Genomic DNA, 15,985 nt, shown 5'->3' with positions numbered 1-15,985 from the left:
TTAAACAAAATCATATGTTAATAACCCTTTAATATTTTATTTAATTTTTGTAAATTGTTTTATACGATTTTAGAGGATTTTTCACAAAAATAATTTTGCCTCACCAGCGAGTAGCCAGCCTAACTTGTTTTTTAAGAATCCACCTCGTTTCGAAGCTTTCAAATTTAAACGAAATTTTTGGGCAATTAATTCTGATTCCGCAAAGTTTTCTACTAAAAAAATATACTGTTTACAGCTGACTTTTAACTATGTATGAAATGAAAAAAAAAACCATGCATTCTTAACAAGATGTGTACAAAATTTCAACCAATGAAATTAAATGTATGTACCGATGCGATTCTCCTATTGGCTCAATCAGACATTCCCTCTCTTTCTTAGTACCTTTATTACTTAATCATTACTTCATATTAGAAACCCTTTCCATCAAGAATGACAACTTCTAAAACTATGATAATTACCTGTAATTTTACTTCATCCACTTTACAATATTTTAGGTTAAGTAAGAATTGGTAAATTATGATTCACAAAAGTATCCCCCCTGTAGAATGTAGATTACAATTAATGGTTTAAACGTACGAACACTAAAATTAACGTAGCAATCAATTAAGTTTTAATATTAGTCCCCAAAGTTATTTTGCCAGCGAATAAGAAAACATTCTTAATCAACTTTGGGGACTAGTGTAATAAATTGTCCCCTCCCTCCCGGTAGAAAACGTCTTTGGATGGTTCAAAGGGTAATACAAAGACTCAAAAATGTAAAGAAAAAAGTGTGACGCTTCTCTAAAAAGGAGATGATAATATAATCGTCTGATGGGAAATATGGTATAATTTGACTAATGTAAAATTGATGTTTACCAAATTGCCTTGTGGTTTCCCTTTCCAACAACAGGAAGGGATAGTTTATCCGTAGAAAAAAAATATTTGTGCTGTGTATGTGTCTGTTTATAAAAATCTCCTGTTATACCTTTATAGTAAAGGTTTTTATGAAAACTTTTTTTTGGAAAGGTTACTTTAACCCCCAATGAAAACTTTTTCTTTTTAACCTAAAATTGAAGGTGGAGGGTCGACTTACCTCCCGACTCCCCCTTTCATCGAAGCCTAAATGATAACAGACTGATGGTTACACCGACATTATGCACAACAATTTAGCTTCAAATAGACCTCATAATGCTACTCTAATGTATACAGGGAGACACTTGTGGAAAATACATTGGACTCTAACTTATTATAGTGCCAAAAGTTTTATAATCTATCTCTTTGCAATAAAGCTTTATTGGTTCTATCTAGCAGTGTACAAACTGTTCAACCATTAATTTCATTCTCAGAAAGGAATATTTTGTTCTTTCAAATTGGGGATATAGAACATCCATTATCGTCAATTGTCATATCCCTTATAATCACGCTTTCTCATTTGTTGGCTTAAAACTTTGAGTACTTTTATCCAAACTCGAAAGATTGGTTCAAACTAGCAGTGTCACAACTTTTACACCATTATTTTTAATCTACAGAAATTATGTTCGGTTTGTTATCATTGGGGATATACATCAATTCTATCGTCAATATTCATATCCGTGAAGAAGCCTGATTTAAGAAAGTGTTGATGTTGAAATAATAAAATTAAAGGAAAAGGGAGTGGTTGCCTTACCATATAATCGTCAGTATTTTAGGCTGTTTACTCACTTCCGCAAAAACTTTTTTTTTGTAAAAATTTAAACGCAGATAATAAATTTTCTAAATAAAATTAAACTCATTAGATTATTCCATAAGGTAATTTTATAAAGCAAGGATAACAACACCTCATAATCGCTGGTAAAAATTTTTCAAGAAAGTTTTCATTGTAATGAACATAAAATCAATTTAAATCTTGTTTATAGAAACAATTGATTTTCAATTTAATGACCTATCACTGTATCTCTCAGATCAATGGTGGTTAAATATATGGGGACATAGCATTGGCATTTAATTTAATCTACAACTCTTTCTTTCAATCAAAATATCATCAAAAGTTTTCCTGTAATAGCTGTTCTGCTGGTTATCATGGGAGGGTATAGTTTCTTACAGGAAGACTCGAAGGGTGTACATTCATCACCGCACATTTATACAATTATTAAATTATCATAACCGCACAAACGATCACCCTCTTTTTGTTCTTTATTCGAGACCACCATCCTGTATATTTCCTATAATACTATTTTTAGCTACTCCTAGCATCTAGAAGCTATACATTCTATGGAGAAAGTAAAGTACGAAAATAGCCTTAAACCTAACTTAGATATAAGAATTAAAAAGCCTAAAACCATCCAGGGGCCTATAAAAATCTTCCATAAATTGGAGAACTCAATCGGTTCATTAGTTTTCGATATCTTAAGCTATAGACCAAAAAACCTTTCTACGTTATATAATAAGATATCAAACACCATGCGGATGTTACTGCACCCCCTGACAGGAAGTCAAAGTTCAATACACTCACTTTTTATAATTTTCTTAAATTTTAAGCAGAGATAGGACAATGAAATATTACTTATGATATCTACGTTTAATTATCATGATTAAAAAACGTTAGAATCATGGAAAGAAAACGAAGTAGCTGATTTCATCGTATTTTCACAGTAGCTTTTGATAGGTTATTAGGTTAGGTAAATGTTAATTATTGCCCCGTAGTGTTAGAGCCCACCGTATTGGGCTAGAAATAGGAGAAAAGCTACTGTGAAAATACGATGAAACCCGCTACTTCGTTTTCTTTCATGATCCAAACGTTCTAAAGAAAATCTACGATGAATATAATTTTAAAATGAAAAGATTGTTATGAATTATATTACACAATTTTTAAAAAAATGGCAATAATTTCTGATTATTCAATCTTTTAATGATTTTCTTAATTTCTCATTTTTCCAGATATTATATAATATGAAATGAAGAATTTATAATAAATTTAAATATATTATTATTGAATAACAATTTACTCTTCTTTTCAGAAACTATGTACTAACCCCCCAATAAAATTTTATTAACCAAGTTAACATTAACGTTGGCCTGACAATGATTGTCTCAACAGATCAACAAGCTTTTTCTGTCACCATCATGGTTAAGGTAATATTATTTGTTAGTCTGTCTGTCTGTCTACACATTTGTCTGTCTGTCTGTTTACATATTTGTCTATCTGACAGTTGGTATAATGTATCTAAATATTATTAAACTAATTTTGTCTCAACAGATCAACAAGCTTTTTCTGTCACCATCATGGTTAAGGTAATATTATTAGTTAGCCTGTCTGTCTGTCTGTCTACATATTTGTCTGTCTGTCTGTCTATATATTTGTCTATCTGACAGTTTGTATAATGTATCTATTATTTAACTAATTGTGTTTCAACAGATCAACATGCTTTTTCTGTCACCATCATGGTTAAGGTAATAATATCTGTTAGTCTGTCTGTCTGTCTATATATTTGTCTGTCTGTCTGTCTACATATTTGTCTGTCTGTCTGTCGACATATTTGTCTGTCTGTCTGTCTACATATTTGACTGTCTGTCTGTCTACATATTTGTCTGTCTGTCTGTCTACATATTTGTCTGTCTGTCTGTCTACATATTTGACTATCTGACAGTTTGTATAATGTATCTATTATTAAACTAATTTTGTCTCAACAGATCAACAAGCTTTTTCTGTCACCATCATGGTTAAGGTAATAATATCTGTTAGTCTGTTTGTCTGTCTACATATTTGTCTATCTGACAGTTTGAATAATGTATCTATTCTTAAACTAATTTTGTCTCAACGTCAACAGATCAACAAGCATTTTTTGTCACTATTATAGTCAAAAATCTGCTTGTCTCTGTCTGTTAGTTTGTTTTTTGTTTGTTTATAAGTTTGTCTGCCTGTTTGATTAAATGTTTATTTTACTGTATGTTTGTCTGTCAGTCTGTCTATTTCTTTGGTTTTTGTTTGTCTGTCTATTTGTCTATTTCTTTGTTTTATTTGTTTGTCTGTCTGTTTGTCTATTTCTTTGTTTTTTGTTTGTCTGTCTGTTTGTCTATTTCTTTGTTTTATTTGTTTGTCTGTCTGTTTGTCTGTCTGTTTGTCTATTTCTTTGTTTTTTTGTTTGTCTGTCTTTTTATCTGTCTATTTGATTATCTGTCTGTCTGTATGTTTGTCTGTATTTTTTTCTATCTGTTTGTCTATTTGTCTGTTATCTAAATGTTTGTCTGTATCTGATTTTCTTACTGTTTTTCTGTCGTTCAATTTACTATTTTCCGATCATTCTTTCTAAAGATGTACCTGCCTGTAGCTATATAAAATATTGATTAAGTTCCATTCCTTTATTTAAGTGTAGATCTATCGTTCTGATTGTATGTCTGTCTATCTATCTATTCACTTATTAATCTATCTATTAATAATTCTAGGGTAGTGATGAAGATCCGCCCCTTTCAATGAGCCCTGACCCAAGGACAAAATCCAGCAACCAAAACTGGAATCAGGTACTATTTACATTTACTGAAAAGGTCTTCATAATTTTTCATTACTTAGTTGACCGCTGTTCTATTATTATTGTCTTGCCTCTAGAGGCATTTAGGGGCACTTTAAAGAAAAAAAATAAGAGAAAATGTTTTCGTGGAAGATGATTTTTTTCAATGGACGATTTCTTTTGGAAGCAATCCATGGAGAAGCTACATTGTTAGCGAGATACTTCAGTACAGACATATACATACACAGACATTCTGTTACTTTTTATAATTTATATTTTTTTATTTTTCTAGATGCAGGTGAATAAAAACTGTGATCTTCCTGCAGATATAGAACATTTCCAGGTATTCAGATTTTTCAATTTTAAAGCCAGGGAAAGTATTTGTTCAGGGAGCGGCGTGCAGCGCACATAAACACGTTAAAGTTTTAATTTTGGTGTGAGTTTTCTTCAGCTATGCACTAGCTCCATGTTTATGGTCATGGTAGTTAAGCTCTTTATAGTGTCTTTAAAAACAGGGGATAGATTTAAAAACTTTTGACCTAAGTATCCCGAATGAGGTCATATTACACGCCAGGCTACAATTGAATCAAGATAAAAGTAAGTGGCGAGCTCTGGGACCTATGTATGGTGAAATTAGACATAAAACCATAATGATTCCAGGTAAAACCAAAATAGATCTTTTTGAGAAAATTAGATTTGAAAATTTCAATTTCAATTTTCACCCCCTGGGAGTTGCCGCATAATCATGACAAGAAAAGCAAAAATTATTTATTTAAAATTTTGAACAAGTTTGCTTTTGTAAAGTTCTTCATAAAACCACTCCCGAAGGGAGTTAATTAATGGCCATTTTTATTAGTTGCTTTGCTAAGGTCACGGAAATTCAGCCTTAAATAAATCATATATAGAGAGGTTTTATGAAAGACTTTATAAAAGAGTAATGGATTATTCTAAAATGACGTCATTAGGAAAACTTCGGACAAAAGTTTTAAATTTTTCCTTTTTTTAGAGGCACTATAAAGAGATTCCCATGTAAGGTATAAAATAGCATGACATCAAATATTTACTATCCTAGGATGTTGTAAATGGCCTTGAGATACTAAGACAGCAAGGTCTACTGCTGGATGTTAAGTTATGGGCAGATGGACAAGTTTTTAAGGTAGGAATGGTTAAGTATTATAGACAGCTTTCCGCTGATATTCAAATGTAAAAATAAAAGTTTAAAACCAGTTTTGTTATACATGAGATGCAGATTGTTGAGAACCGGTTCTAATCCAGCGGATATTAGTCGGTTTCGAAGTCACACTGGAATATAACTTCTAGTATGGATTTGAATCCAATAAATTTCGGCTGTATTAGAATTATTTCTGAGCCATAACTCAATATACCATTACATAGGTTGACCTATCCTTAAATGTTAGATACTAAATAGTGTTTATTCACTTCCACATATGTATAACATTTAAAAACATCAGAACTGCAAATAGTTACACCGGCACAAATTGCCAATATCCAGTGTAATTACTATCCAGGGAGGGAGTGGACATTGGACTGTAAATAATAATGGTTCGTACCCAAAGTTTTACAAACACACAAACTTATTGATTGGCTTTTCCACCTATGATTTTAATTTACACACGGGATAATATTATTGATTATCATTGGAAACAACCTTAAAATTACAAATTTCCTCTATTTTAATTGCTCTAATGTCTCTCCAAAGAATATGCTAATATGATAATATGCGGAAGTGAATAGACACCCTACTAACTATAAGATTCGCCCCAATCTCTCGCAAATTTTATGCTAATCAAGTTTTCGCACTTTTTTCAAATATTACAATGGTGGGCTAGATCTCAGATTTAGAAAGTTGAACATCGAACCACTATACCCCAATTTTTATCAGAAAAAAAACACTATGTCCAATTCTTTTGACCGTGTATCGTATAAAATTTAAATGGTTTACAAGGCATTAAATAAAAGTTATCATTCTTGACATATAAACGTCTTTTAAATAATCTTTTGATATTTTATTTTACATTATTCTGAAAATCATTTTTAACCTTTTAAAGAAGTAAAAAATTTAAAACTTTAATACGATAGGTTAGGTTCAAAATTGTCAAAGGGTAAGTTCCCGCAAGGATTGAAATTTCTGATTCTTATAATAAAGTTTTTTTTTCAATGGAGAGAGGTTCAATTGCGAAATAAACTATTCTACTTATTTGGACGCGTCCGGACGCTTGTGACAATAGAGTTAAAAACCTCTAGATACACATTCAACAATTTTACATGATAACTACCTATAGTAGTTAGATGTGAATGTGTATATGCTTTTTAGTTTTTTTTAGCTTAACTACTTTGGGGACTTTTATTGAATTTGATTTGTTCATAAAGTTGAGTGTCCAAACGTTTAAACCAATAATTGTAATCTACAGAAGGGGTAATTTTGTGTATCATCATTGGTTATGTGCATCTATTTCTCTGACATTGTCTTATCCCCTTAGATCCCTGTTTAACCACTCTATGCATATTAAGCCTATTGTTGGAAGATTTCCAAATGGGTAAATATGAAAACATGAAAACCCAAAAGAAGGTGTATCAACTTTTTTTTTATAGCTAGCCGGTTCTTTTAGTAAGTAGTAGATGTAAAATTTTTCATAGAATTCAGATATGCAATCGGTTTTTTTTGTAGACCTCTTATTTTTTAAGTAATTTAAGTTTTTTTAAAAAATAATTAAGTCGGTTTTAAGGTACTAAAACGCAACAAAATAAAAGAAGAAAATGGCCAGTAAGAACAAAAATAGTAAGATCTTTAATTTGACACCTTACTTTTAAAATTCTGTTGAGTAATTATTGAAAAAATCTATTTTTTTAACCTCGGTTTAATAAAAACTTTAGACCTAAATATTTTTTCAAACAGACATAAAAAACATGGGTTCATATATACCTTTAGAATCAGAAAAATATTACGAATCCATTGTAAGCAAAATTGAAAAAAAGTAAAAAAATTAAAAAATTAAAATATGGCCAATTGTATTTTTTGTTCTGGCAACACTATCGTCTTCCCTTTTTTACCCCCTCTTTACCCCCTTTATACCCCCTTCCCATTTTTATACTCAATTAAAGAGTTAAGACGTTGCCTGTACAATATAATATGATATTTTCATATAATTCCTTTTATTGTAGTTTATATACTATATTGTAAACTTTTTTTTCAATTTTGCTTACAATGGATTCGTAATATTTTTCTGATTCTAAAGGTATATATGAACCCATATTTTTTTACTTGTGAAATGATAAAATTGAGTTCAAAGTTTTTATTCTCGTGGGTTTAAAAAAATCGATTTTTTCAATAATTACCTGACAGAATTGAAAAAGTAAGGTGTCAAATTAAAGATCTTACTATTTTTGTTCATAATGGCCATTTTCTTTCTTTTTTTTGTTGCATTTTAGTACCTTAAAATCGACTTAATTTTTTTTTTTAAACTTAAATTACTTAAAAAATAAGAGGTCTACAAAAAAACCGATTGCATATCTGAATTCTAGAAAAATTTTACATCTACTACTTACTAAAAGGACCGGCTAGCTATAAAAAAAAAAGTTGATACAACTTCTTTTGAAAAACAGCCATGAAATTGCAATTTTACTTTTCAAGGAAACATACGGAAAATATTCAAATGAAACAGGGAAAGTGCAATTAAAGATGAATAAATCTTCCCTAACATATTAAAAGAAATAGGGTTGGAAATGGCAAGAAATTTTTTCCTATTGTCATTAAGTTTTAAATGAATTTCTATGTCTTTGATGTGGAAATCCAAAAAATACAAAGTCTAGACTACTGCTCAAAGCATCTCAAGTATAAACAGAGAACAGAGAAAAATAGCCTAAAACCATCTAGAGACTCATGTAAAGATTCCCCAAAAAGAAATTTGATCAAGTTCAATAATTATTAAAATCTGAGGATTCAGACAAAAAAATCAGACTACTTTAAATAATAGGATAAGTTACAATTAGTAATACATTAAATTTGACACAGTGTATTTTTAATATCAGTCAAAAATTTAGCTCAAGTAATATGTATCACATATGTTTTTTTTCTCGAGCTTCACTTGTTTTTTTATTATCATACTTGTTTTAGTTTTTAAAGGGTATGTACATAATATAGTGGGCCTTCACTTCTGCATATTATATTATCCGTATAATATCTTACATTAGAAAAGAGGACACAATAGCAAAAAATAAAAAAAAAGGAATTTAATGATGAGAAGATGAAAGGTATATCATTTAATGCTTTCAATTAAGCGTATTTTTGAACTCTACTTTTTTTTAGGTTTTAAAAACCTATGCGTGGACCTACCCCTACGGGTTATTATCTGGGCTCTTCTTTTAATTATTTCTTAGTCCATTTGCAATTTGGCATGGGGGGACATACGGCTGTTTCTTTAAAAAGTCCCCAAAGTTTTATAATAATATTTCTTCTTCGTCGGCTCAAAAATTTGGTTACTTTAATTGAATTTTGATTGGATGGTTTATTAAGTTAAGTGTCCAAGCGTTTAAACCACTAATTGTTATCTACACTGAATGAGTAAATGTGTGTATCATCATTCTTGATGAACATTAATTTGATCTTATCCCTTAGATCCCTGAATTTTGTTCCTTTTTATTTGATCAGGAGATACATGTGTGGAAGTGAATGCACACCTTATTGTTTGTATATAGGTTTTTAAAATAATGATATCTAGAAAGAGAGATGTAAAAATATGTATTTAAAAAACAGTTATTTTGCAGTATAGCTTATGAAACTTGTTTGGATATAAATAAGAAAAGTTTTCTTATACCGTAATTGAATCACAAACAAACTTTTTATTTTGGAGAGTTGCTAATAAAAATAATAGGACTAATAGAAAAGTAAAGCTTAATCGGTTAAGTGGTTACCGAGATTTTAAGCTTCAAACAAACATTATATATTGCATTAAACAAGCGATTACGCCCTTAGAAGCCTCTAGGGTCACTTATGTCGAGATCCATCCCCATTTTCGATTTGAATTTGAAAAAAAAAGTAAAAGAAATGTTTTTTTTGGGGTGTATTTTTATTGAGAGGGTGGAAATACCCTCCCCCGAAATGATTAAAAACTTCCCTGGTTCTAAATGAATATTCACTGTAAATGAGAACCATATTGGTTCAACAGTTAGCGAGATCCTTCGCTACAGACAAAAAAGCTTACTACTTTATATAATAGGTAGATGAGCATTTCATATGCTTCACTGTATATTTATTTATGAATAATAAACATCTTTGTTATTTATACAACTAAGTAAGTTGTATCCATAGTTAGCGCAGATAAAAAACAATAAAAAAGGGTGAAAAAATCAAAGCGCAGACACTCATTTTAAAAATTTAAAAAGTCAATAGATAATCTCCAAAATATTTTTAATAAGTCTATCTCATCTATCTCAAGAAATTTTATTCCAAAAGAACGAACAAACTTTTTTAGTTATAGAGTAGCTTTGCTATTGAAAATATTGGATTGTTTACAGAACTCCAACTAGACTTTATATTATTATTTATCGCCCTGTAATAAAAAAGGGAAACAGACGAACAGACTGACCGCAGTTTTATGATAGCTTTGCCACTGAAAAAAATATATGATGTAACAGTCAACAAGCGTGTAATTTATTCTTTTACAACTTTTTTCAATTTTAGTAACACAGCTGTCTACAAGCCATATATGTCGGTCTGTCTAACTGTTTGTAAAAATTACTAGTAAGGTCTTAAATCCTGAAATTAAGAAATCCAAGAAAGCAAGGGGGCAAATAAACTTAAATTACTATAGTACCCAAAGTTTTTAATTGTCAGGAATATATTTATTAAACTCTGATTGGATGGTTCAGACATGAATAAAATGAAGTGTACAAACTTTTTAACCAATAATTCTAATATACTAAATGAGTAATAATGTTTATCATCATTGATGATGTACATTATATCAATTTATCGTCCTTTGTCTTATCCCTTGAGAACCCTGATCAATATCGAATTTACGATGTTGTCTTTTTATTTCGTTAAGCTTAATTTTAGAAAACCGAAAAATGCAGACAAGAAGGGTACTCAAAAGTTATATAAAATGTTTTTTGATCATAAGAAACTAAAGATACCAATTTCAACAAGTTAAAAAATTGGAATTAATTTAAAGATAATAATTTTCTCTATGTATAAGTAAGAAAATGACAATGATACGATGCGGATGCAATACATGATTTTTAAGTATAGCTCAGAAACAGCTATAATCAATCAGATGATAATCGGTTTCAAAGCCATGATGAAAAAAATATTTCAAAAGTAGCATGTCAATATTATGTCAGCTTCTACAACTTTTTATTAAAGCCATATTATCGACATAAACCCTTGAAGTTGCATATTGGTAGCATACCAAGAGTTTCAGTTAAAGCAATTACTCCCAAAATTGGAAGCATTGTCAAAATTGTTATTAGACAAATTAGCTTTTATAGGATATTTTATATAGATATTCTAGCCTTGTCGATACGTTTAATTAAAATGTTATAAGATCAACCATTGAAATTGTATGTCAGCATATTAGTTCCATAATCAACAGGGTAGGTGTTAAGGAATTGATAGTGTGGAAATTGGTAAATAAATTGCTTGGTGTGAGATCACTTTAGCATGAAATATCAATCTTAAGGTGTTTCATATACGCCTAGCAACATTTCGAATTATTGTATGGAAATATTATGCAGTTCTTATGAATTGATAATATAATAGATTTATAACCCAGACAACTACCTATCCAAGTGGTTGGAAACTTTTTCGTCTGCTAGCAAATTGTTTTCTGCTTGTTTGTAGCGACTTGGCTGTGTTTAGATTTCCTACGCTATTGGCTGATATCCAAAGACCCAATTTAAATTACCACCCCGTGGGTATAGTTACATAAAGCTCGTCCTTACTCTAATGATAATATAATACATATGTGGAAGTTAATGCACACTCCAATGCCTACCCCGGCGTATTAACATCCTTTTTAACACTTCCTACGGCGTTCTGGCATACTTTTGGCTACCGTAGTTACTATATAAACAAGGATGACAACATCCATAAGTAGCGAAGCACAAAAATCGTGGATGGAAATACGTAAAAGTAGATTTAAAGTGTATTTATCCCAAAAAAGTTTGAAAATTGGACCAAAAACACCAAATATATGGAGAAATATGTAAAACATATAAAAATAGCCAAAAACCTGATAAAAGGCAGTCTGACCGCCATGGTTGTTTTCTTTAAACGACGGGAAATTTAATTTTGATATGTATAACTGAAAAAATTTTGAAAATCGGACCATAAACACTGAAGATATTGAGAAAAATGTGATAAATACAAAAATAGCCTAAAACCTGCAAAAATGCAGTCTGGCTGTCATGGATGTTTTCTTTAAACGACGGGAAATTTATTTCTCATATCTATAACTGAAAAAATTTTGAAAATTGGACCATAAACACTGAAGATATGGTGGAAATGTGAAAAATACAAAAATAGCCTAAAACCTGCAAAATGGCAGTGTGGCCGTCATGGTTGCTTTCTGTAAACGACAGGAAATTTAATTTTGATATCAATAACTGAAAAAATTTTGAAAATCGGACTATAAACACTGAAGATATGGAGAAAAATGTGAAACATACAAAAATAGCCTAAAACCTGCTAAAAAGGGGTCCGACCGCCCTTGATGTTTTATAGTTAATTGTGCTCCTTAATAATGGGAATGTTGTCAAAAAATTTCATCTGTCTATCTTTAATAGGAGCCGAGAAAATCACGTTTCCCCTATTCTGTCTTACACGGACAGACGGACGGACAGACGGACGGACAGACGGACGGACAGACGGACGGACGGACGGACATTTCGAATTATAGAGTAGCTTCGCTACTAATAAGTTATGTACGTCAAATCTTTAGAATTTTTTATTTGCTTTGCTTAAAACATTGCACCTTGTAGTCCTGGGAATCATTATTCCAAAAATTAGATGAATAGGATAATTAGATCATAAAACTGTCAAAAATTTAGAAAATTATTATGTTTTAAATGAACCTACGGACTTTCTGGTATCGATTATACAGCTGCTACGCTTTTCAAATTATGTGGAAACATTATTATTATCCTTGCTGCGAATCCTATTGACAGTAATATCCTTGTTTTTGTCGGGCCGGGCACTAACAAAAGACTTATAAAGTCAAAGGTTATTTAATAAAAGAAAATCATGCAATTTAAAAATAATACTTTTAGGCATACAGGGTGGGGGGGGGGGGGGTAGGTTAGTTTATGTGAAGAAAAACTATTTCAAATTTATTCCTTAAAGAACTAAATTGTTTTTAGAAATCTCAAATTTTATTTGGATTTTATTTCTTTAAAATTAGAATTAAGGGAGGTGGTTTGAATTTTTGTGCTATTTTAAGTCATATCAAAATTAAAGTTTACTTTTTTTCTTTGTTTCTGATTTTCGCTAAATTTTGCACATAAACACAGATAATTTATTTCTGTTTGACATTGGACTGTTGTATACGAAAATGCTGTTTTCGCCATCATAATAATAAAAAAAAACATTATCTACCCATCTAATATTGTTGTCCGCCATTTCAGAGATTGCACTAATAGACAAACACACAAACAAACATCCAATTACTTTGAAATATGCCTGACTAAATCCTTTCTTTTGGGAAGTAATTTTTCACCTTCCTGTTGGTGCCTTTTGACAGTTTTGACACAATTCCTCGATTTTTGAGCCGGGGCTGCATTTGACAGATTACAGGGTGGAAGGGGACATTAGACTGTAAATTACACTGTTATTCAAAGTTCATAGCCATGTTAACTTATTCGTTGGCTCCAAACTTTGAATATTGATTGGTTGGTTCAAACTAGCAGTGTCCAATTATTATCAGAATTGCGTTGCATGTATTTATTGGTTATGTTTATTGCTGGTTATAAGTCGACTATCTAGCATATTTTCTTCAATTTGAGACAAAATATGCTTCATTTCTAACGTAATCAATTAAAATTTACATTAGATAAAATAATATTTATTTATCTAAACTTGTTATTGTTCTTTGTTGCAAAACAATGCATAATTAGGTCCGTTTAAAAAAAATATTAGCACGGTACATTTCTACATTTTTAAATTCAATTAATCTCCAAATTTAAAAATATTGTGTGTTGGGATAAGATGTATGATGGAATGAAATGTTTTGTAAGGTTTAGAATCTTTAAAACAATTAGTCAGTATGCCCCTAGAGGCCAGTAGGCGAATCATAACTTAAAGGGCACCCCCTCCAGTTCTAAACCTAAAAAAATACATTGTAAAAAAAGAGGCCTAGCTGATTATTTAAGTGGTAATTTGACGGATTTTTTACAACACCAATCAACTTAATGATGACCCACATAAAAGTGCATTTAAAATTCCTGTGCACGTGCCTGCATTAAAAAGGTGCATGATTATAAATCTTAGAAACAAAGCATTTATTTGGCAATATCCTTATTGTGTGTTTTGCATATATTTCACAGTGGGGCAAATACAGCACTAGGATATGGTCTCCCAGGAAGATAAAATAAAAGAGAGGATTTTTATTTAGCTCTATACAGACAGTGAAAAATTGAAACCTACAAAATAAATGAAACACCTCTAGAAGTGGAAAAGCTAAGGCCTGGAAAGTGGTCTATGGAAGCCTTTGCATGTAGGGAAGGGACAATTACATGTAAATTTCACTGCAACCATAAGTTTTATAAACACGTTATCTCATTTGCTTGAATAAATAAATTAGGTTAATTGTCTTATCCCTTAAGACCCCTGGGGTTTTGTGTTCATAGCATTTCATATATAAAGAATATATTTGATAGCAATACCACTTTTCTAGCGGGTTACAATATGCGATCATTTGATATTTATCTTTAAATTGCATGCACGATAAAACAAGGATAATAAGATCCATTAACATGTAGTAGAGGAAATAATTATTTAAAAAATGCGAGAACAAATTTCGTTATTACTGGCAAAGATGACTGTTAGGGGTAAATAGATTAATGAGGGAAAAGAGAAGGGATAGTTTTGAAAAGCATCAAATTGTTTATACACGCACCGTACAAGGTAACTATTTGTGCGTGTTTATGGCCATGGCATTCACCCTACTCTAAATATTGAAGGAGCTAAAATTAGATAGAATAAGCTTTATAGTACCTATAAAAATGACGTCGTACTGGCCTGCCGTTGGTAATTTAGTCTGTGTATTGGCCTATCATTAGTCATTTTTCTTGTATGAAGTCTTTTTTATCTAGATCGTTACAAAGAGAGAGAGAGAGAGAGAGAGAGAGAGAGAGAGAGAGAGAGAGAGAGAGAGTGGGGGGAGAGAGAGAAACAGAGAGAGACAGACAGACAGACAGACAGACATACGTGTAATACATGAAGGGAAGCTTTGCTTATTAAATTACATACTTGTGATGATATCTAAATTTAATAGGCATGCAAGATTTTATCACTTTATACAAACAATAGGTAGAATCTTATAATAAAAAGTTAGGTATGTTATTATTGTCATTCTACCAAGATAGATATACAAAGGTCTGTTAAATGATGATCTTCTAATAACTATTTTAACTTACACAGGATGTATAAGAATCTTTAATGTAAAGGGATAAGAAAATGGCCGATAAATTGATATATATATCCAATGATGATTCACAAAATATCCCCTTTTAAACGATTGGATATTCAACTTTATGGAATGAACCAACTAATCAAAATTCTATAAAAGTCCCCAAAGTTCAAAAATCAACCAATAAGAAAACGTGCGTTATTATAAAACTTTGGGGACTTGTGTAATAAACAGCCCAATACCCCCTCCCTCCCTGGTAAAGGAGAGCAATATCGGTCCTGTCGGTTAATATTAGTACAGGCACACTGACAGACAATTAAACAGACAAACATCCTGTTACTTTGGTAATTTTGTTAATAATCTTATAATTTTCAAGAATTAATACCAAGAAAAGATAATTACTATAATTTTCTAATTATACAAATTTACAGTTTTCACATTAATAAGGATGACAACATCCAGAAAAGAGAATCTCAATATTTCAGACAATATGACAAACGAACGTTAACATATCGCTTTTAACGTTGTTTTGTTTGTCCGTTAGGATATTGCGAACCACTAATAGAGTTTTTCATCTTATAAAAGCTTTACATAGGTCTCTAAATAGTTTAATTATAGGTCTTTGAATGATTTTAGTAAATTTTACAGCCCTGCCTTCCCTAAATGGTAGGGTCGCAGTTGCTACAATTAGATAAACAAGTCTAAACAAAAATTAAAATTTATATTTTGATTTGTAGAAAATTACCTAATCTCCAAAATGCTTAACATGGATGAACTTACATTGCAAGTAATCATAGAAATACTATGCTTAAATTAAAATGATATAATAATTTGTACATAATTTTTCAAGGAACCACCATTTTAAAAATCAAGTAACCA

At 30.8% G+C, this 15,985-nt stretch overlaps 1 protein-coding gene across 2 annotated transcripts in view; it reads left to right on the top strand.

Annotated features, from left to right (window-relative positions):
- The first annotated feature begins 2,973 nt into the window (after positions 1 to 2,973).
- Positions 2,974 to 15,985, top strand: part of LOC145322724 (kelch-like protein 26) — a 40,433-nt gene continuing 27,421 nt past the window's right edge. The window contains exons 1-4 of one of the 2 annotated variants that reach the window (XM_080164954.1): positions 2,974 to 3,090; positions 4,402 to 4,476; positions 4,756 to 4,806; positions 5,536 to 5,619. In XM_080164954.1, coding sequence (XP_080021080.1) covers positions 3,040 to 3,090; positions 4,402 to 4,476; positions 4,756 to 4,806; positions 5,536 to 5,619 — 261 coding nt within the window. In that variant the 5' untranslated portion in view covers positions 2,974 to 3,039. Of the gene's footprint in view, positions 3,091 to 3,642; positions 3,684 to 4,401; positions 4,477 to 4,755; positions 4,807 to 5,535; positions 5,620 to 15,985 lie in introns of those variants that run through there. The other variant, XM_080164955.1, reaches the window with a different exon arrangement.

Source organism: Acartia tonsa, chromosome 6 (assembly GCF_053477335.1).
Source record: "Acartia tonsa isolate MP-2025a chromosome 6, ASM5347733v1, whole genome shotgun sequence".
NCBI classification, from domain to species: Eukaryota; Metazoa; Arthropoda; class Copepoda; order Calanoida; family Acartiidae; genus Acartia; species Acartia tonsa.
Note: the sequence above shows the minus strand (reverse complement) of the source record. Positions and strands in the feature narration are given on the sequence as shown.